This window comes from Leucopleurus acutus, assembly GCF_964270905.1.
Source record: "Leucopleurus acutus genome assembly, chromosome: 16".
NCBI lineage: Eukaryota > Metazoa > Chordata > Mammalia > Artiodactyla > Delphinidae > Leucopleurus > Leucopleurus acutus.
This window is the reverse complement of record NC_139158.1, coordinates 19,265,896-19,288,671: the sequence shown is the minus strand read 5'-3', so window position 1 is coordinate 19,288,671 and position 22,776 is coordinate 19,265,896. Positions and strand designations below refer to the sequence as shown.

The 22,776-nt window shown below is 44.9% G+C and overlaps 1 protein-coding gene across 2 annotated transcripts in view; it reads right to left on the bottom strand.

The window, feature by feature from the left end:
* ARHGAP17 (Rho GTPase activating protein 17) overlaps positions 1-22,776 on the bottom strand; it is an 89,361-nt gene that overhangs the window by 5,661 nt on the left and 60,924 nt on the right. The window contains exons 11-19 of one of the 2 annotated variants that reach the window (XM_082857514.1): positions 22,111-22,222; positions 21,486-21,567; positions 19,490-19,570; positions 17,564-17,677; positions 14,988-15,079; positions 13,712-13,871; positions 11,802-12,035; positions 9,273-9,436; positions 2,189-2,794 (exon numbers count right to left, since the gene is read on the bottom strand). In XM_082857514.1, coding sequence (XP_082713640.1) covers positions 2,189-2,794; positions 9,273-9,436; positions 11,802-12,035; positions 13,712-13,871; positions 14,988-15,079; positions 17,564-17,677; positions 19,490-19,570; positions 21,486-21,567; positions 22,111-22,222 — 1,645 coding nt within the window. The remainder of the gene's footprint in view (positions 1-2,188; positions 2,795-9,272; positions 9,437-11,801; positions 12,036-13,711; positions 13,872-14,987; positions 15,080-17,563; positions 17,678-19,489; positions 19,571-21,485; positions 21,568-22,110; positions 22,223-22,776) is intronic. The other variant, XM_082857515.1, reaches the window with a different exon arrangement.

The window sequence follows — 22,776 nt, the reverse complement described above, 5'->3', positions numbered from 1 at the left end:
GTATTAAAGAGTAGACATAATTCTGGTCTGTAGTCTTTCATCTAAATAAAAGGGAAGATCTGGGAATAAAATTCTGATGTGTCACAAGTATTGAAGTGTTAAAAGGCTCAGCCTTAATTAGGGTTTAGTCACTTCACTCTGTGATTTTCACACCCAACTGGGCAACCACAGACTTTTGGGTTCATCACCTAGGAGTCAGGAAGGCGGAATCACGCCTCTGTGCCCTCCTCTGTGTTGTAAAGATCGCATTCTTGTTTTCCCCTTCTGGTGTCTATAGAAAGTCTTCCTAGACCAAAGATGTGGAAACGCCGGCTAAGTAGTCCACTGAAGGCTTAAGGCTCAGATCAGCTGATTAGAGCAGTAACGAGAGCCTTATTCCGTCTAAGTGTGGACCTAAAGGCAAGATTCAGATGAGCCTCACAGGACCTTTCAAAAAGCTCATATGGTTTAAGAAAGCAAAAACGTAAGCATGCCAGAATGCAAAGAAATTTAGTGTGGGATCTTTGGAGGAAGCTTTTTTTTGGGGGGGGGGGGTCCTGAGAAATTCAAACACCAAATTAAGAAGCTCCATGCAGTTAACTTGCACTTAAGAGGTAAAATTAAAACTTAAAGCTCAAGACACAAGGGACGCAATTTTCCGTGCTAACTGCACCAGAGACCTCTTTGGGTGATGCTGATGAGCCAATCAATGAGAGGGAAATCACGCTGAAAAGAGCAGAATGCTTGTGAAAGGCTTACCAAAAAGAAAGGAGACATTTCTTAGTATCTTATCTGAGCGGCTTGAAATCGGGCTTGCAATCTACTGACATCTACCTCTTGAATTCGAAGCATTTGCAGCTCAAAGTGCTTCTGATAAAAACAAAAGTGATGTCTAGAGAATGGATGGCAGGGGGTCAGATGGCTGCTCCTGAGCACAAAGTCAAAAGCATGTATGCAAAACACCGCTAAGCAGGAGCATTTGGAGCTGCAGGAAGCTGCTTGGGGGGGTTACAGACCTTAGTCCTGGAAACCTTCCCCACCTGTGAGGGCGCTAGGAAGGGCATCTATTGGGAAACAAACAAACCAATGTGGCTTTGTTTTTTTAAACATAAAAGCAAGCATCATCAGAAAAAAGTTAACAATTTATAACACACACAAATCATGCATTATATTCCTGGAAAAAAAAAAAAGTTATCCAAAGAAAGACTAGTCGGTTACCCCTCATCACTTAGGGTACCAGTGTGGGGTGTATCCTTTGCTCATTTTCAGCAGAGATTGTCATTCAGGACGCTTGGAGGGCCCAGAGGTATATTTCGGCTACTTCTCTAAAACTGGCTCCACTTAGGAAAATTTAAAACTAGGCTGTTCTAAGATATGATTCAAAGTTCCTAATTACCATTTTAAGAAAACACACTAAAAAAAAAAATCTATCCATCCCATCCTTAAATCAAATAGTAAATTAGAGCATGTGGGACAGAAATTTTTAAAAGAATCATAATTAAAGAAAATGGTCATGTTCTAGACTGTCTATAAAAAAAATACCCCATTAGGTAGGTAAAATCTGTACAACCACCAATACCCAAAACAGATTTCCATGGAATTATGAGGAAATATTGATGCTTCTGTCCTTTGCCACTAGAGGCTGGCACTCTCATATGATTGTGTCCCAAATCTCCCTTCCCAGAGCATCCAATTTGGCACAAATCACATTTTTTAAGATTATACCTGAAATGCTTCACTTTCTGTGAATATTTTTACTCTTAAAAGGAAAATAAGCATTTTAATGAGGGATTCACTAAGAAATGGATGTCATGCTCAAGTTGTACAATACCTTCCACCTGGGTTACTAGGTCATTATACCTAGAAAAATGTAAATGTAGATGGCTCTTAAACACATAGTGAACCTATACATCAGGGGTTGGCAAACTTCAAGGGCGAGGTAGTAACTTTGAAGGCTCTGGAAGTATACGACCTCTGAAAGGACTACACAACTCTGCTGTTTTAGCACGAAAGCCAGAAAGAATATGTCAACAACTGGGCGTAGTTGTGTTTCAATAAAACTTTATTCATAAAAACAAGCTGAGGGCCAGATCTGGCCTGCGTGGTAGTTTGCCAACCCCTGATATAAACGAAAGCCTAAATGAGGGGGAGCAGTAAAAAGCCAGGTAGAGTGGACAGGGGGAAATGTCTGAACCCACTTCCCACTTACCCGTGACTATTTTGGAGGAGGTGGGAGCTGCGATGCTGAGGCTGCCATCCCCGGCGGGGTGGGCGCCAGGAGGATGAGGGGGTGGGGGCACGCTGGGCCGGTTCCTCGGCTTTGGTACTGGTCTCGGTCTCGGCAAGGTTCCAGCGTGTGGCTGTGCGGTCTCGGGGTTACTCACCACCTGGCCGGGGTTCTGTTTTCCTAGGGGCGGAGTGCTGGGGGGCGTCGGCGTCTGGGGAGGGGTGTGGGAGGACTGCTCGAGTCCGGGCTCACCGGGCAGGGCCCCGGGGGCCGGTGGGCCCTGGCTGCCTGGCTTGGTGAGCGCTGGCGGCGGTGTGGCCTGCGTGGGGGGCTGCGGCGGCGGGTGGTTGGGGGCTTGGATCGGAGGCAGGCTGCTGGAGTATCTCCGGGGTGCGGAGAGCTGCGAGGTGGCGCAGGGCTGGCCTGGGGCCTGGCCGGGCGGCTGCGTTGGGGGAGAAGGGCTTCGGGTGGACGGCTTTGGTGACAGGCTGGGTGGATGCTGAGATGCTCCTGGAGAACTCTGGCCCCCGGGATGGCCAGGAGGCGGGTTTCCAGGTTTCGGGGGTGCTGGAGCAGGTTTTTTAACAGCTGCACGAAGGAGAAACACCTCTCAGGAAGAGCAGCACGGTGATGGCCAACGCCCCCCGGGCCAGGGCACCGAGGCTGGTGTAAGCCAGCTGAGATCAGCACCCACGCCCACTCCCAATACCACACCAGCTGGCCGCACCTCGCCACCATGGTCCTCCTCCCCCAAACCCACAGTCTTAGTCTAACCATGAAAAAAGCCTCTGACAAACGCAAATTGAGAGACTGTCTTTAAAATGCGAGTACTCCCTAGAACTGTCAAGGCCGTGAGAAAACAAGGGAAGATGGAGAAACCGTCACAGGCCAGAGGAGAGTAAGGAGACGTGATGACTAAATGCCCTGTGCTCTTCTGGGTGGGAGCCTGCAGGGGTTGGAAGACGGCTGTTAGAGGAAAAACCGGTGACGTTTGAACAAAATGAGTTTGGTTAGTACTAATGTACCAACGTTGGTTTCTTAGCCGTGATAAATGTACTGTGGTGATGTAAGATGTTAACAGAGGAAAGTGGGTCAGGGGTATACGAGAACTCCAGACTATCTTTGCAACTTTCCCGTAAATCTAAAATTATTCCAAAATAAAAAGGTTATTTTTTTAAAAGTACATTATACACATATAGGTCTTTACAGACCTGTCATTTTAAAAGTTGAATAATTAGAAAACTCAGTTAATGGAGGCCACTCCGCCTACATGGAGTCTCTGCTCAAAGCCTACTTGACAGCGACCTTCTCTCATGAGAAGAGACACAGAGAAGCAAGAGCAGCTAAGCTGTGGTGGCGGGGGGGACCCCTAAGCACGACTGGTCTGCCTGTACAGACCGTGGGCCCCTTGCTCTAAGCCATCTTCTCCTAGAGGACTTGATTTTTTTTAATAACAGAAATTCTATGAATTCCAGAATCACTTGTGCTAATAGATATATTCTAGATAAAAGTACAGATCCGGACGATCGCCTTAGATTCAGCTCTAAGGAGAGCTGAATCACATCAGTCTCCCCCCCACACCAGCTGAGATCAGCACCACTGGCAGGTGGGAATTTGGTACTGAGGATGGTAAGGTAGGTAGAAAAAACAAGTCTGGAGACTGGTTTTGGGCTGAGAGGTTGGGTGGAAAGGAGAGACTTTAGCATATTTCAAGTTCTGCTGAGATCTTACTAATCGCCTAAGGAAGGGAGAGGGAAACGAAGGGAAGAAATGAACATGTATCACTCACCTAACATGACCAGCACCAAGTTGGGCCCTTTACATAGACTGTCTCATTTAAGTCTCACAAGCACACCGCAAAACAGGCATTGTTATATCCATTTCACGGTGCAGAAAACCAAGGCTCAGAGAGGTCAAGTGTTTGTAAAAGGTCACACAGCCAGTACGGAGCAGAACAGAGGCTCACACCATGTCCTGTGGACTCCTTGGACTCTTTTTTCCCTCTTCCTCCTTCCTGCACTGCCTGGCTTCCTGCTCATAGGGGCCAGGATTCAAGAATGAAAGGAGTATAAAGTCTACTCTATTGGCCTAGAACTTCTGATCCCAGAACTGGGAAGACCTTTTCCCACAGAAACAACCAACCAGCTGACAAAGGAATCTGGAATATTAGCCGCACTCTGGTTATCATAAACAACTTGAAAAGAAAAGTTTCTAGCTCTCTGTTCTAAGCAATATTAATTATAAATTCATATTGGATAAAAGATCATTCTTGACATTTAAGGGAGCAGAGGGAATTAGAAGAGGAAGCATGAGAGTAGCGTGATAAGGCTCAAGTCCCACATTGGCCACGTCCATCGTGGAGGCCAGGCTGGGAGCAAGGCAGGCCTTGTCTAAGGCCACCATGAAGGTGCTGGGAGGCTGAGCCAGGGTGGGGGACGGCACACAAAGGATCAAACTGAGATCTACGATTGCAGGAAAAAGGAAGCAGGAAAGACTCCGAATGGGGCTACAAAGGAACCTCAACCTGGAAGCAGGGGCTCTACCTGGAATCCAGGTAGAAAAGACCTAATTTCCCTTGAGCACCAGTTGGGATACAGATGAAGGTGGTGGTGGCTCAGAGGAAAGCCTTCTTAAGATTTTCCAATAGCAAAACTGTTATTTATTCTATTTCCCCAGTCCTGGTTACAGAGGAGATATTAAAGTGGTATGGACTCAGAAATCTATCCTTTGCCCATTTTTCAATTGGGTTATCTGTTTTTTTGCTATTGAATTGTATGAGTTTCTTATATATGTTGGATATTAACCCCCTAACTTGACTGTGGTAATTATTTCACAATGTATACATATATTAAGTCATCACATTGTATTGCACATCTTAAAAGAAAATGCAACATGGGATTCTGGATTGATACTGGGACAGAAAGAAAACTTTACTGGAAAAACTCAGAAATCTGGTCAAAGCCTGAAGTTTAGCTAATAATATTGTATCAGTGTTAATTTCCTGATTTCAGTAGTTGTTCTGTGAGATAGTAAAATTAAGAGAAGCTCAGTGAAGACTATATGCGCATTCTCTACACTATCTTTGCAACTTTAAGTCTAAAATTACATAAAATTCAAAAAATTTTAAAATATATATGTCATTTCATATTGAAGATTATCCATCCTCCAATAAATACAGTTGGGAGTTAAGACAGGGCACCATGGTTCACATGGAACTTAACTGGCTTTAGAAGCATTTTCAGTAAATCATGTCCCTTTCTAGACCAGAGTTTCTCAACCTCAGCAGTACTGACATGTTGGGCTAGATAGTTCTTTGTTGCTGGGGGCTGTCCTGCACATTGTAGGATGTTTACCAGCATCCCGGGCCTCTACCCACTAGATGCCAATACCACTCCCCTCCCTGCCTGTGACAACCAAAAACGTCTCCGGACATTGCCAAATGTCCCAGATGGTGGGGGACAGCTAAATCATCCCAAGTTGTTCTAGATCTAAGAGGCACTTGGAGCTCTCAGACCACACATATTTGAGTGCCCTCTCTGTGACAGGCACAGGACAAGGGCTAGGAATACTGCAGTGCATGAGACGGGTAAAATCCCAGCTCTCTAAGAGCTACTAGGGGAGACTGGCAATACGCTAAAAAACAAATTTAAAAATTCCAGATGGAGGAAGAGGCTCTGAGAGAAATAGAGTGACGTGACAGAGAATAAGTTATGTGAGTGGTGGGGTTGGCAGGTGGTCATCAGTTCAGACTGGGTGGTCAAGGAGGGCTCACCAGGGAAGTACTCTTTGAGCTGAGACCTGAATGATGGAGGAACCATGTGTGGAGCAGAATAGAGTGAACAGAAATAAATCCATGCCTATACAGTCAATTGATCTTCGACAGGGTACCAAGAATACACAATGGGGAAAGGATAGTTTCTTCAACAAATGATGCCGGGAAAACTGGATATCCACATGCAAAAGAATGAAACTGGACCCTTACCTTACACAATACACAAAAGTCAACTCAAAATGGATTAAACATAGGACCTGAAACTCTAAAACTCCTTGAAGAAAACACAGGGGGAAGCTTCACAACATTTGTGTTGGCAGTGATTTCATGGATATGACCCCAAAAGCACAGGCAACAAAACAAAAATAGATGTGTGGGATTACATCAAACTAATAAGCTTTGGTACAATCAACAAAGGAAACGACAGAATGAAAAGGCAACCTACAGAACGGGAGAAAATATTTTCAAACCATGTATCTGACAAGGTGTTAATTTCCAAAATATATACAGAACTCCTATAGCTCAATAGCAAAGAAATGAATAACCTGATTAAAAAAAAAAGAAATTAAAAAAATTATTTATTTATTTGGCTGCACTGGATCTTAGTTGCGGCACACAGGGATCTTCATTGCTGCACGCGAGATCTTCGTTGTGGCATGCGGGATCTTTAGTTGAGACAAGCAAAGTCTTAGTTGTGGCATGTGGGATCTAGTTCCCTGACCAGGGATTGAACCCAGGCCCCCTGCATTGGGAGCACAGAGTCTTTAGCCACTGGACCACCAGGGAAGTCTCACGAACAACCTGATTTTAAAATGGCCTAAAGGGACTTCCCTGGTGGTGCACTGGTTAAGAATCCACCTGCCAATGCAGGGGACACGGGTTCGAGCCCTGGTCCAGGAAGATGCCACATGCCACGTAACAGCTAAGTGCGTGCGCCACAACTACTGAGCCTGTGCCCTAGAGCCCGTGAGCCACAACTACTGAGCACACGTCCCACAACTACTGAAGCCTGTGTGCCTAGAGCCCGTGCTCCACAACAAGAGAAGCCACCGCAGTGAGAAGGCCTCACACCACAACAAAGAGTGGCCCCTGCTCACCACGACTAGAGAAAGCCCGCGTGCAGCAACGAAGACCCAACACAGCCAAAAATAAATAAATAAATAAAATAAAATGGACTAAAGACTTGAAAAGACATTTCTCTAAAGATGACATAAAAATGGCCATCAGGCATATAAAAAGGTGCTCAACATCACTAACCACCAGGAAAACGCAAATCAAACCCCAAAACGACATGTTACCTCACATCTGCTAGAATGGCTAATATAAAAAAAAAGACAGCAAGTGCTGGTGAGAATACGGAGAAACTGGAACTCCCATACGCTATTCGTGGGAATGTAAATTGGTACAGCCATTACGGAAAACAGTATGGAGGCTCTTAAAAAAAATTAAAAATAGAACTACCATATTGATTCAGGAATCCCATTTCTGGGTATTTATCCAAAAGAACTGAAATCAGGATCCTGAAGAGATTATGTGCACATCCATGGTCACTGAAGCATCATTATTCACAATAGCCAAGACATGGAAACAACCTATATGCCCATTGACAGATGACTGGATTAAAAAAATGTGGTGTATATATAAAATGGAATATTATTTAGCCTTAAAAAGGAAGGAAATTCTGTCATATATATAACAACATGGACAAACCTTAAAGACATTATACTAAGTGAAATAAGCCAGTCACAGAAGGACAAATACTGCACGATTCCACTTACATGAAGCATCTAAAATAGTCACACTCTTAGAATCAGGGAGTGGAATGGGAGCTGCCAGGGGCTGGGGGTATACAGTAGAGATGGGGAGTGATGGAGAGCTGGTATTCAATAGGTATAAGGTTTCAATTATGTCAGGTAGCTTTACATCATTGGGCCTATAGCACAATACTGTATCGTACACTTAAGAGTACAGTACTGGATACTATACACAAATATTTAAGAGGGTAGATCTCATGTTGTGTTCTTACCCCGATAAAATAAAAAAGAAGGAACCATGTGAAGACGTGGGACAGAACGTTCTGTAAGAGAACACGTGTGGAAGCTCTAAAGAGGGAATAAGGTTAGTGCACTGAGGGGCAGAGTGCAGACCAGCGAGGCTGAAGTGAGTGAGGGGGCAGGGGAAGAGCTGGGCTCACAGGCGGCCCGGCCAGACCACGTGGCCAGGCCAGGCAGGGTGCGTGGTGGGAGGTCTGCATGGAAGGCACTGGAGAGCTTCAGCCAGGATGACACGCTCTGCTTTGTGTTTTAAAGTCACCCCCTGCTGGAGGGCATTATGCTGAGTGAAATAAGCCAGAGAGAAAGACAAATCCTATGTGATGTCATTTATGTGTGGAATCTAAAAAATACAACAAACTAGTGAATAAAACGTAAAAGAAGTGGACTCACAGATATAGGGAATGTACCAGTGGGGAGAGGGAAGGGGGAAGGTGCAAGATAGGAGTAGGGAAAAAAAAAAGGAGAGTTATTATGGGATTATATGAAATCATTTGTGTGAAACTTTTGAAAATTGTAAAGCAATATAGAATTTAAAGAATCCTTCATTCAATTAAAAAAAGAGGGCTTCCCTGGTGGCGCAGTGGTTGAGAGTCTGCCTGCCGATGCAGGGGACACGGGTTCGTGCCCCGGTCCGGGAAGATCCCACATGCAGCGGAGCGGCTGGGCCCGTGAGCCATGGCCGCTGAGCCTGCGCGTCCGGAGCCTGTGCTCCGCAACGGGAGAGGCCACAGCAGTAAGAGGCCCGCGTACCGCAAAAAAAAAAAAAAAAGAAAGAAAGAAAGAAAAAACAGCCATTTCCCTGGCTGCTGGGTGGAGGACCACAAGGGCGTAAGTGGGAGCAGTTCAGATTACATGTGAATAGGGAACTAGAATCCCAATCCAGAGGGCACGAGTGCTCCCAGACTCACAAAGCCCGGCTGGGACACAGGCCGGGCTGCGGCAGTTCCAAAACAGAGCGAGGGCTTGGAGCGCCAGATTCCTGGAAAATGGGGGGCATTTCTGGAGAAATGACTGTTTGTTAAGCTTTGTAGCTTGAACATATTCTTAAATGTCTGCTTTTCTGTTCTCCATATTTCCATCTCCCTTTAATGATTCTTTTCCTTAACGACTGGTTTTTCTGCTTGCCGTTTTATAATAGACATGGAACCATCGGAACAAGCTTCTCAACCTGACCCCTGCACCGACCCAGGAAGGTTTGCACATCCCTCCCCAAGGGTGCGGAGTAAAGGTGGTGACTTACCTCGGCGCACCGTGTGAGGGCTCGGGCCGGCGGAATTGTGCGTAGGGCCCACAGAGAGCTGATGGGAGCCGGCAGTGGCCTGGGCCTGGCTTTGGCCGGGGGCCGCCTGACTGCTGTTTCTCCCGGGTGCAGGTGCAGCCGCAGGGTCCTTGGGCTTTGGAGGACTAAGGGAAGCAGAAGCCAAGTTAGATGTCAGGCATTCCCAGCTAGAAAAGCTAAACATGCTGTAAAATATCAAATTCCAGCTAGAGTTTTCACTGCAGCGGGCAAGGAGGTGATCTGAGAGTTTAAACAGCTCACACTGGGTCTGTGAAGCTAATATTTGGTGCCACACAGGACCACATATTTTATGAGACTCATGGCATCAGACTATCTTCCAACTACTTTGCCACTTAAATATCATGATAGAGGCCATTTCAAGTTCTAGTGTGCTTGCACTCAAATTGGGCAGTATTTAAACACATGAAAGGGTTTTTGGACTTCAGAATAATGCGATTTTGCCATATACATTGCACAAAACTAAGCAAATGCAATAGCAAAATACTAACACTGCTCTAAATTACAAAGCGCTCAATTATTATCAATAATTTGGACTTCAGGAAAGAGAAACTCTGAGAGGCTAAATGATTGTTCAGGGCCCAGAGTTGGTTAATACTGGGGTAGGGATCAGAGCTCAGGCTTCCTAATTCCTGGCTCAGAACTTTTTTTTTAAAGTTTTTTAAAATTTATTTATTTTATTTTGGGCTGTGTTGGGTCTTCGTTTCTGTGCGAGGGCTTTCTCTAGTTGCGGCAAGTGGGGGCCACTCTTCATCGTGGTGCGTGGGCCTCTCAGTGTTGCGGCCTCTCTTGTTGCGGAGCACAAGCTCCAGACACGCAGGCTCAGTAGTTGTGGCTCACGGGCTTAGTTGCTTTGCAGCATGTGGGATCTTCCCAGACCAGGGCCCGAACCCGTGTCCCTGCATTGTCAGGCAGATTCTCAACCACTTGCGCCACCAGGGAAGCCCTGGCTCAGAACTTTTTATACTGAACTTTATAGCTACAATTTGTCAAAGTCACCAAAGAGTAAATGGCATTAGTGAGATGTACACAAAAATATCTACAGAGCAAAAGAAACAAAGAGCAAATTGATAACTGACATTCTATTTGTCCTTCTGCAGTGAAGACTAATTATTATCTTAAATAATATATTTAGCCTTGATTAAACAAATTGAATGCTACAGGTAAATGAAAATGTGTAAGAGTTTGCTAAGACTTTTTTTTCTCCAAGAAAAAGATTTAAGCCCAAACGAATACATGTGTGGTAGCAGTTACGGAAAGACCAACGTGGAGCTTACGACGTGCACGTGAAGCACTAGGGAGTTTGAAGCCTTAGATATTTTTAACCAGAAAAGTGAATTTCCTCAAATTATGCGGGTAGAAAGGTATTCAGGAATGCACGAAGTCCTCAGAGTTCAGCTATAAGGACTTAACGAGATTCCAATCTCCTAAGCAGCTAGCTTCACACAGCACGAGGCACTCTCTCTCCACCCAAAGAAGAGGTGAGGGAGTTCTCCCAAGGCAAAGTCACCTCTGGGCGGAAAACAAGTACACGATTAACAGGCCATCCTTGATTTATCATTTATTTTACTTTATATGTAATCACTTAGTGCTTTATAGGTGGCCAAGGTGGACCAAATGCAATAAAAATGTTAGCACGTACTAGAGGGGCTCATCTTTTATAGCAGCTGCCAGTTCTGTACGACCCGAGATACCACCTGAAGTGGCCTCTGGTGGTCATCTGCCTGGGTCAGAGTGGAGAACTGAATTTGTGCAAATAAAGGTCTCGACTTCAAAGGTATTTTTCCTTAAAGTTGCTACAGATTCTTAGTCCACTCCAGGTGGTTAACCAAAAGGTGAAGCAACAAAAGAGCTTTTTAAGAAAGCCTATCATCGTATTTTCTACCTTGTACTCATGTATCACCTGCTCTATAGGACTGAAAGCCAGGGGGTTGGGGGGGTGCTCAGTATAGCAGAGACAGCACATGCTATTCAGTATTCAGTTATTCAGTAAATCTGATTGGATGGATGGATGGATGGATGGATGAATGATGGATAAATGGATGGACGGATGAATGAATGGATGAGTGAGTGAATGCCAGGAATATAATAACTTCACTAACTTGTTGCATTCAAATGTTTACTAGTTAGCATACTGAATGACAACAAGCAAATGGTACACGAACAACGAGTACACGTCAAACAGGTAAGAGGCTTATAAGACTGCTAGACACTTATCGGCTTCTGGCTCCCAGCCCCAAAGCAGTATGGTAAAGAATGCAAACACATGTTGCTTTCTTTTGAAAACAGGAAAGGAAGCAAGCAATTTGCAGTCTTTTTTTCCCATCCTTTGCCAACCGGAGGAGTGAAGGCAAAGCTGGTTCACTCCGTGCCTAGTGATCCTTGCGGCATGGAGGCCATGCCCACAGGCCAGCGCCTGCAAGAAGGCTGGGGTGTCTGGCACCCACTGCCAGCAGATGCTGGCCTCCTTACCTGCTGTCGCCCGGGCTGGGCCCCTGCTCCAGCATGCCCGCAGAGGAGGGGACAGTCCCACCCCCTGTGCTGCTTTCGGCCCTAGAGCTCTGGGGAGGGGGCTCTGGGCCCGCTGGAGCCAAGGTGCTGCCATCTGTGGGCGGGAGTGGCGGCTGGAAAGCAGGGGATATGTGCTTTCTATTTAGGGTGCCACCCCGCCGGTGAGCCTGGAAGTCCATAAGCTTCACACCAAAGCTACACAGAGAGAAGAAACAGTCAACAACACACCATGCAAGCTGACTGCTGACACAGAAGCCCATTGGTCCTCGCGTGTAAAACCCCACACGCAGGGACAGCCACCCAAGTTGCCCAGCATGCAATGAAGCGGCAAGGACCAGATCAATGGTCACTCCTGTTACCCAGGCAAGCAACTCAAGTGGGCTTTAAACTTGGACCTGGTACCCATCGATGCCCTTTCTCAAAGTGGGTATGGGCAGCTGAAAGCAAACGGGCAGGCTTCACCTTGAGTAAGTGACATCATGTTTGTGTTTTTATTTCCATAGTACGATGTACAAGGCGATTATCTCGAACCTGTGTGTTTGGGCATCAAGGTGGAAGCTGAGTGCAGAAGTACCACCAGTGGCCACGTAAGGCTGTCACACCGCACTGCCTCTTAAGCTGAGATGTGCAAACCCTGGTCTATGCATATGCAAAGAACGTATCTGAAAGGATGTGTAGGATTGGAAAAGTAGTTGCTTTTGGGAAGGGGATGGTGGTTGGAGGACAGGTTAGAAGGGATATTCACTTTTCACTGAAGCCCACTGGTGTATGAACTTTCACACTTTTTTCCAGTTCAAAAAATAAAAAGACACATGGCTCCCTGAGCTTGTGGCTACTGGGTCAGTTGGCGGGGGGAATCCATCCAGGAAGATGGCTAAGAACTGTTGATTGTGTGCTAACTAGACCCATAACATTCCATGTTGTAACTTAAAATACATAAAGGCTAATTCTGTGGAGGACAGAGTTTGTCATCAGGAAGCACTTCCGAATGTGGGAATGTGGGTTCAGAGAAGTGACAGAATAGAAAAGTAAAGCTTTTTCCTTTTCTATGGGTTTAAAAAAAAAAAAAAAAGGCAAAACAGAAAACAGACCACACTATAAGATTGGGCAATTAGAATAAGAGCTTGCTGTTTAGTTTTAATGTAAAACTACTTTCAGTAACATTATTGCATGTATGCGAGAAAAGCACACGACTTCTAATTCAGCATTATTGGTGAACACAGTGGCACTGCAGCACACATGTCGGATAGATTGGCATCTGAAGGCAAAAATCCCAAATAGCCTTAACGACCTTTGAAAATCCCACAAATCACCCAAGGAGCCTAGCAACAGAGACTAGTACTGTCTCTCACAAGTCCAACACAGGCTTTTTTTTTGATTCCAGAATTGGCAAACACTGAGGTTTCTATGGTTGGCTTCCAGTGAGGGGCCAGGTTATACAAAGAATATATGTCTTCAGACACCAACTCGCACACATCACTGTGAGAGGTGGGTTGTTCTCACATTCGCTCCTGGACAGACGTCCACAATACCTAACGTTTTTTCTTTCTTTTTCCCCAACCAAGTACATTTAGGTGAATTTGTGACATGTGTGTGATGCTGCTGTGTAGGGCTTATCAGAGACCACCAAGTTAAGCTTGAATGCGTCAGGTATGATTGTTAACTGACAAGCTACACACCTACTTTGGGGTCAGATTAATGTTTGGAATGGACTAAAGCAGAATTCCTGAAACTAGCTGGACTCTAACAGGCCTGGGTGCAGGCCACTCCCCAATGGCAAGGCCACTGAGGCAGGAGCAGGGACGGTGGGCCCACCGACTCCCCTCCGAGCCATCGACCGCTGGTGTGAAAGTCAATAGCTCTGCACACACCTCTCCTTCTTCACCAGGTCCCCCTCCATCACCGCCATGCTGGCAGGCCGCTTCCTCTCCAGGGTCCCCGAGTCGACGGGGTCATTTCCAGTGTGGGATGAGTGATTGGAATTTGGGGTGGTGAGAGGTACGAATGCTTCTGATACATTAAATTCCACCTCTGCCAGAAGAAAGAAACAAGTGTATGTGAGACACAGGGCACAGGGCTGAGGGAGCTTGAGAACACCCCACTGGAATAGGAGCCTCATTCTTCCATCCACAAGCCCTCACTATTTCACAGGTGGAAGCCCCGGGCACTCTCACCTTCTTAAAGGACAGTTTACCAAACCAGGGTGGCGGGTAAAACAAGAAAACCAGAAATAGGGGAGGGGGTATGACTCAGAATCCAAGTCACACAACTCCCCTGCTTTCCTTTCTGTTAAAAAAAAAAATCATGGAATACAGAGGAGGAATGTGAGCATGGGTTATACTCATCTGAATCATGAAAAATAAGATATTTACAGCTTGATATTAAATAGAAATAAAAGGCAACATCAATTCCATACTGCCTATAGCAGATTTTGAAGACTCGTTTTCTCAAGGGAAATCCTGGACAGAATGACAATATTCATTCATCCATCACACATTTACTGCACAACCTTACATGAGTGGGGCGTGATTCTCGACGGCGGAAGTCAGCGGTAAAGAAAAGATGAGCGTGCCCTGGCCTCATGGAGCTTACATGCCAGAGGATGACAGCAGGGCTGCTCTGGGCGAAGCTGGGGTGGGAGGTCCAGACTCCCAGCACTTGCCCAACCGGTACCCGCAAAGGGAGCCGCGGAAGCTCTGAGGATCCCTGCATATTCAGTGTCACCTCTTCTATAAAGCAATCCCCGGCACTTTGTGCCCAGCATGAGTTGTCAACTCATTCCCCATCCATCTTCCTTCTAATGTGCCATGTGTTACAATTTCTCTGATGATGAAGCCTCCTTCTCCAGTGACCAAGCTCCTCCAGGGAAGACAGCATGTCTTCTCACCAGCAAACATATGCGCCTAGGGAGTGTTCAGTATACACTGGCTGAATGAATGACTCCACGTTAAGTGAAACACACAATAATGTGGTTACTGCTTTGTCAAAATATGAATGCAAATAGTCTAAAAAGAAACGTGAAAAAGCGAAGCCAATTATGTAATCATGAAGGGATTACTGAAGTATCTGCTTCTTCAAAAAGATTTTTTATACTATTATTGTACATTATTGTGCTTTTGGAGTCAGTGAACTCGGAGTGGCAGTTACCTTCGGGGAAGAACCAGTTGGCATGCTGAATGATGGGTTCAATGACAGCAACCACGTGGACGGATGTGGCCGCTGCCATTTCGGCTAGCGTTCTGCAAAGGAAGTTCACAAAGTTAAAACACCTCCCCTAGGCAGCCTCTGATGTCTGCAGGTTGAGTCAGGGCAATTCAATATTTTATATCAAAAGGATAAAACATTTAAGTACGAATGCAAAAATTAAACGCACAAGGCCCTGGCCTAGGGGTGTGGCAGTGATCACCCAGGAAGAAAAATTGCCCTGACTCGGCTGTCACTTCTTAGTCTGTGTTGTGATAACAACTAGGTGTAAGTCAGTGACCAACAGTGTGTCAAAATGCTGGTTTTCAGTTGTTTGGGGACAGGGTTGCATTTACCCACTGGCACGGTCCTTCCCCTGGGAGTCATCTTCTAAGTCCCCAGATCACCACAGACCCATTCTGCCTAGAATGCAGCCAAGCGTACGCAGTGTTTCTGGGTGCCTTTCATCAGCAGAAGACCTGGGCCCCCGCATTTACACATATTATTAAGGCTGTCACGCACGTATGTGGACTGGTCCCAAGATGCATGTCCAGAAGCTGACTGCGTCCGAATGCCCAGGGCCCACAAGGAAGAAAATAAAGAAGAATCGTTCCTGCTGTTGAGGGGCTCATATCCAGTTCAGAGTCAGAACACGGGAAAGCAGACAAGCTGCAAGGGCCTGACATTTATTGAGCACCTACCACGTTCAGAGCCTCAGATTCCTCCCTGCATTTAATTTTTACAACATGGGGACTGTTCTGAGGCCTTATAAATGAAGACACTGAATCCCTGATAGGCTGGATCCCACACCTGACAGCTCCAAACCTATCTCCCCGCCTCATTTTATCACTCTGACCTCTCTTTCCATTGGGGAGAACATTTTCACCCCAATTTCCAACCAGGTGAAAGTTCTAGCTCCTTTTAATTTCCAGCTTAAAATGCAAGCTCTGTCTGTAAATTACCCTCCCCACCTGTTCACACGTCCCTCTGCCCATCTGAATTCTGATCCCTCCCGTACCTTAGAACCTTAGAACTGGGGAGGAACTGTCCACTCGTGTTCTTTGCAAATTTTTCTTTTTGAGGAGGTACTGTTTGTCTATTGATTTCAAGACCTTTTTACATATCTGGATATGTTTTGAGGAACTCCTAGTTTGTGAATTGCCATTTATTTAAGGAGCTTTCTGACTTACAGAAGTTTCTAGCTGTTATAGAGCTAAATCTACTTGTTTCCAGAACTGATTTTATGTTTATAAAATTCATTTATATCCCAAAAGCTAATAAATATTTACCTGCCGTGTTTATGCTTATTTATTTATTTTTTAACCTGCCATATTTATGACATCACTCTTTATATTTACCTCTGTGGTCTTCCTGGAATTTATTTGCTATAAGATGTGATGTACTATGTAGTTAGCTTTTATATTCACTTATCTTTGATTTGCTTTATGACATTGGATCTTTGTAAAGAATCTTATAAATACTTTCTGAAACAAGAGTGAGCATACATGAGGGAATGAATGAGTTAAAGATAGAAAGATTTTGATTCAGAAAGTCCCTGCATTTTTTGATGGAAATCTGAACCGCTCATGATTTTACAAAGCTGAACAGCAGTGACCGGGGGCAGGGGAGGGTGGTGAAGCTTAAGGACAGACTCTATGGGCCCCACCATTTCCCTGCTGTGCAACCTTAAGCAAATTATTCGTCCTCTCTAAGCCTCAGCATCTTCACCTGCAAAAGTGAGGACAAAAGCACCAACTCCAAGAGATAACTTGTGAGGATTAAATGGATCATCATAATGCCACCAAACAGAGCAGACAACAACGTGAGTGATTTCCCAGACGCTTTCTAGCTGACCTCCCTGATCCCTCTCCTCCAGTCAATCTACAGCTCTCAATGCCAGCAAATTATCTTTCGAAATGCAATTTGATCAAGTCATTCTGCCGAGAAATTCTGATGCTCCCTTCCCCCCCATGACCCGTAAAATAAGTTCCTAACATCTCAGCAAGATACGTGAGGCCCTTCCTAACCCGGCTCCAGCTCCATAAACCTCGGCCACAGCCTCATGGCCCCTGTGCTCAAGTTACATGAGACCACGTGATTACGCACCCCCCCACCCCCACCACGCCCAGCCAATATAGACACCAGGCCCTTTCACACCCGCTGTGCGGGGCTCATTCAGGTCCCACGTGCGGGAAACCATTCATCCATCAGCCCCTCAAGTGCCATCGCCTCCTGAACTTCTCAACCTGAGCTGTTTCCTCCTTTATAACGTCTGTGATACACAGATGTGTATGCGGAGCTTATCACTGCACTATAGCCGTCCACCTGCCTGGCTGCCCAGAACTGGGGCCCCTTGAGGACTGGGACAAGGTCTCCTACACCTTTGTGTGACCAGCGTCTGGGACAGGACCCAGCTCACAGCAGTGCTCCGAGAAAGTCAGCTAAAGGGAAAGATCAACTTCAGAAGTGAGTTACATTTCTATTGTTTCCATCAGGCGGAAAGAAGTTAAAATAATAGGATATGGGAAATGATTACTCACCCTTCATTTTTGGCCCATAACAAGTTAGGGCCTAACACGATTGCAATGTTGCTGGGAGTCATTTTATTAATGTCACTGGTCTGAGCAAGCTTTGCAAGGAACTTGATTAAATACCTATGGAACAAAAGAGAAGGGGGAGAGCATCTACTCTGAAATATTTGGAGGAATAGTATCTCCCTGCCTGGGGGGCGCTCAGCCCCAGACTGCTCAGGTGCTAACTGCAGGGTGTTAAATGACTAAATCCAAATCCGGCTCGGGGTGTGTTCTTTGTTTCATGGAACAGATAGTTTAGGGCTTGAAAGGTGAAAACAGATCAAACGTAAACCTCAAAGATTTGATCTCTATATGCTGTGTATTTCTAATCCGTTTCTCCTTTATGCCCTATCTACCCCGAAATAGATTATACTATGATTAACAATGGGATCAATGTTTTTAATACAAACATAATAAAAAAACAGAAGTATAGTCATATTGCTTAAAAGAAACTGTATTTGAAAATGCTTTAGGCTGTAATTATGAAGATATCCAATCTATCATATAGATATACTCTCTTATGTACAAGAACAGCACTATAAAAGCAAAAAATTAAGGACAACCCAACTATCTGCCAATAGGGGGCTGATTAAATAAATTACAACACAGCCACACAGTGGAGTACTATGCAGTCATAAAAAGTAAGAAGTACTGATATGGAAAAACCTACAGGATGTATATTAAGCAAAGAAAGCAAGGAGGAGAATGATGTATATAATATACATTGCCATTTGGTTTTTTAAAAAAGTGAAAGCTGTGAGAGAAAGAAATGTTTGTACATATGTATATGTATATATATATTTGATTCTATATGTATCATCTCTTGCTGACAGGATATATAAGAAACTGAAAACATAGTTTGTGTCTCAGGAGAGGAAGTAGGGTGGCTGGGAGAGAGGAAGAGGAGAGAGATTTTTTCCAATGTACATCTTTGAACTTTGAACCACGGGAATGTCCTCCCTATTCAAAAAACAATTAGTAAACATTTTAATGAGTAAATTAAACAAAATAAAAGGCTAAATCCCAAAGTAAAAGAACTGTAATTCAGTCTCCACCATAAGACACTAAATGGGCTAAGAGTACCTGCAATTCCAAGCTGGGTGTGTTAAATGAATCAAATAAGGAATATTATATATATCAATGCACTCATAAGGCAAAATTGAGAGTTAAGATGTTAAAAGAGAATGTTTAGCTTAGCTTGGTGACAGGACCTAAGACTGAAATTAACGGTCAAGTGGCATACCAGAAATTTCACCAGTCAAGTATTTGTCATTTTGGACCAAATCCTCTCACAACATTTTCTTTGGTTTTAAATGACTTTGTTACCTGGGGCTACCTTTTACCCTTCTCTCTATGCTTCTTCAAAGTTATATTTTAAGTCAAAGGGAAAATAGAGGTTAAATCCTAGAAAGTTATTCCACGGTAAAATTTCCTAAAAACATAGTCATTCCATAAACTAATACATAATCTGCATTTCTTGAAATTTTATTTAGTAGGATGATTTGTGCTCTGCTTAAAATAAATTATGTAGCATATATGAAAGATATTACAGAAAGTACAGCTATTGTTTAATTTTTGCCTTGTAGATACTGGACAATTTAGACTCCAAATCCAACATACTGTCAGTCAACCTTTCCACAAGAATTTTTTTCCCCAATAGCTGCAACGATAAAATGATCAGGCAACTTACCTATTAATGCCAGACACAATCAGTGTGCTTCAGGTGCATCACAGTAATATACACCAAATCCCCTTCCCAGCAAACCCGAGTTGCTCTCCAGAGCATTTTTTTGATGTGCCAAACAGGCTTGAATTAAACGGCCTCTGATGTGGATTAAACCATTCTTCGCTGTAGCTTGGTGGCTTAATTTGCAGAATGCCAATCATACATACCTAAAGTTAACAAAATTTTGTGGTGGCAACTTCTGACATGTTCTCCACAAATCCTGAAGTTTTTTGTCTTGATCTTGTACACTGAGAAAAACAAATTTATTCATAACCATTTATTAATGCTCATTTTAGGAATACCTGTGTTCATCTGCTATATTCACAGCGATGCCTCTACTGACAGAGAAAGCACAGCTGGAAAACAGCACAGCGGGAGCTCCCTGGTGGTCCTAGTGGATCAGGTTTGGCACTTTCACTGCCATGGCCCGGGTTCAAGCCTTGGTCAGGGAACTGAGATCCCATGAGCTGCGTGGTGCAGCCAAAATTTAAAAAATAAATAAATAAAAAATGTTTTAAAAGCCCATTTTTTGGGAAAGAAATTTGGAGTCAAATACTAACCAACATACTCTGGGCAGTTAGTCAGCCTTGCCAAGACTCAGTCTCCTGATGTGCCAAACTGGGGATAAGAATGTTAATTCTGCCAAGTGACCGTGAGGCTTCAGAGGCAGAACAAGGAGGGACCCCCCAGACCAATGCATGGCACACAGGAGACATTCTGAAAATTCTGTCTAGAAAACGTGCATATTCACGTACAGCCTTGGGGAGCCAGATGCTCCCAGCATCCAGACCCCTGGGTCTCTCCCTGCTCTCAGTACTGCTCAAAGGCTCCAGGCCAAGAAGCCCTTTCTGTTGTGGAGCAACTGCTGGAGGTCTTCTGCTGCAGAGTTTCAACGTGCAAGCTTTCACAGGCCCAAAGAGCCTGCAAAGCAGAGTCACCTCTGCCCACCAGCAGCACAGAGTGTTCGAAGTTGCCCACACGACATGCCTTTGGACTTAAAACCTCCTCCACAACTGAACCAGCCTGCAGAGCTTCGGGTAGGGCTTAAACATGATTATACTTTAGAAGCTAGTTGACGTGTCACCGGGAGGGGATGACAGTTCTCAAGTGTAGAAGCAACACACCGGTGGACGGATACCTTCCTTTACAGCTTATTTCCTCACAGGATGAGTTTGGGAGTCTCAAACAGAGAGAAGAGTCAAGGCCTAGGAGAAGCGAAGAAGCCCACCCAATACGAGACCCTAGAACCCCGACCTGACAGAGGGCAGGTTCCATTCCTTCAGCCCCACAAACACGGGCACTCACGGCAGGCTGCGCCCTGGGCTGGGTTCCAAGGACACAACCAGACCAAGGACTTACTCTGACTTTAAAATCCTCACCACCTACCAGGGACAAAGTCCCTCACTCCACAGCTACAGAGAAAAGCTCAGATGCCTGGTTCAAGTGACGACATAAAGCTCGTCGGAGCACACAGCTTATTTGATGGGAACGGGTGACTGCATCTGAAGACGGGGGGAGGAGTGGAAGGGCAGGGGAGGTGTGTTCCTCTTCCCTTACAGGTGAGGAATTAGGCACCTCTGAGTGAGAACCGGGAGGGACAAGTTGACAAGGATGTGGGCTGGTCGGTGGGAGAAAACCTCTAGAACTTTTGCAACAAGACTGCCTTGCCTAAACCAACTACTTCCGGGCAGACGGAAGCTGGGAATGGAGGGGAAGGGATAAACAACAGCTCTAAATACACTATTTTAATGTTATTATTATTTTTTTATAAATTTATTTATTTTTGGCTGTGTTGGGTCTTCGCTGCTGCACGCGGGCTTTTCTCTAGCTGCGGTGAGTGGGCGCTACTCTTTGTTGTGATGCGCGGGATTCTCATTGCGGTGGCTTCTCTTGTTGCAGAGCACTGGCTCTAGGCGTACGGGCTTCAGTAGTTGCAGCATGCGGGCTCAGTAGTTGTGGCGCACGGGCTTAGTTGCTCCGCTTCCCGGACCAGGGCTTGAACCCGTGTCCCCTGCATTGGCAGGTGGATTCTCAACCACTGCGCCACCAGGGAAGCCCTTTAATGTTATTTTTATGATCCCCAAGGGTAAGATGATTTACAAAGGGGACAGAGTATTGCGTCGTTTCCTTTAGCTTTTAAAACTAGGTGTTCTTTAAACTTACCTTGCAACTTGTGTCCATTCTTCATACAAATTAAAAGTCATCAAAGGTTCAGGCAGTTCCCGTAAATAGGACTTTAAAGCACCTGAAATTATTAACACCCTCTTTGAGTATGACAAGGGGCAAGGCCGGAACTCTCAGGATATATTATTTTGCAAATTGAAGTGATCTCAAAGATAACCGTTCACAATGTATAGAATAAATCATGAATTGGCAGGAGTGGTTACAGAATGAAATGCTCATAGAACAATTGCCATCCCTCGTAAAATATATTGAGAGATCAATAGAAAATAAAATTAGTTTCAAAGCTATCTTCTTAATAAGACATCATCTCTCTAGGCAGATGGAGATTTGGGGGTAAAAGGGAAGAAAATAAAAGCATGCCTCTAAACATTTGGATTATAAGCTACCTTAACCTTTACTTGATAATCAGGAAAACAAAACAACCCCCCAAAACAGGACTAGAAAAGATATGTATATGTAAGTGCACGCACACATGCTTTTCAGTTTTATTTGTCATTTCAGTTTTGTCACTTAAACTTATAAGGAGACCATTTAACTGTCACTTAATATTGGACCTTTAACTGATGATCTGTTACCACCTTGAGGGCGCCTCCTTGGAGCTCACCTGCTACAGCATGGGGGTCTGAGTAGAACTCATCCAGGTGAGAAGTAGAACAGTCTAAAGCAGCTTTCAGTTTCTTTAACTTGGAGGCCCCAGCCCCAATTCGGAAAAGGCCCTAAAGACATGAAAAGCCGTTAGTATCAAGTTCAAGTTGTGAGCCTTACACTGAGTGGCAGTAAAAATCTGATGGAAGAGCCTTCCACCCACCCCGCCCCCCCAGCTCCAGCACAGCTTATCCAGGAGAGCTGCAGGGCTCTCGGGAGGAGTAAAGAGGACTGAGCTTGTACCCCGGGCAGAGTGACAGGCAGAGAGCAGACCATTTTCAATCAGTGCTAGCTCGTGCCCTGCCCCATTGCCAAAATAACCATGCCTGTTAGGAATCTATTTAAAAGCTATATTTCATACTTCCACCAGGTTGATCACCATGGATTTTCTAAATTTAGGAATATTTTTTAAAAACTGAAATCTCAAGAAAAATTGTTAGGCTTGACTACCGGTCACTTTCACTGCCCTAAATGTTACTCGGAGAAAAACCCATGACAGGTCAGCCACGGGAGCAGGCCTGATGGAGACGTTGGGCCAGCACTTATAAGACTTGGGCTTTTAGCAACATTAATCTAGGCAGAGTTTCCCAACCTCAGCAGTACTGACACTTTGGGCCAGATAATT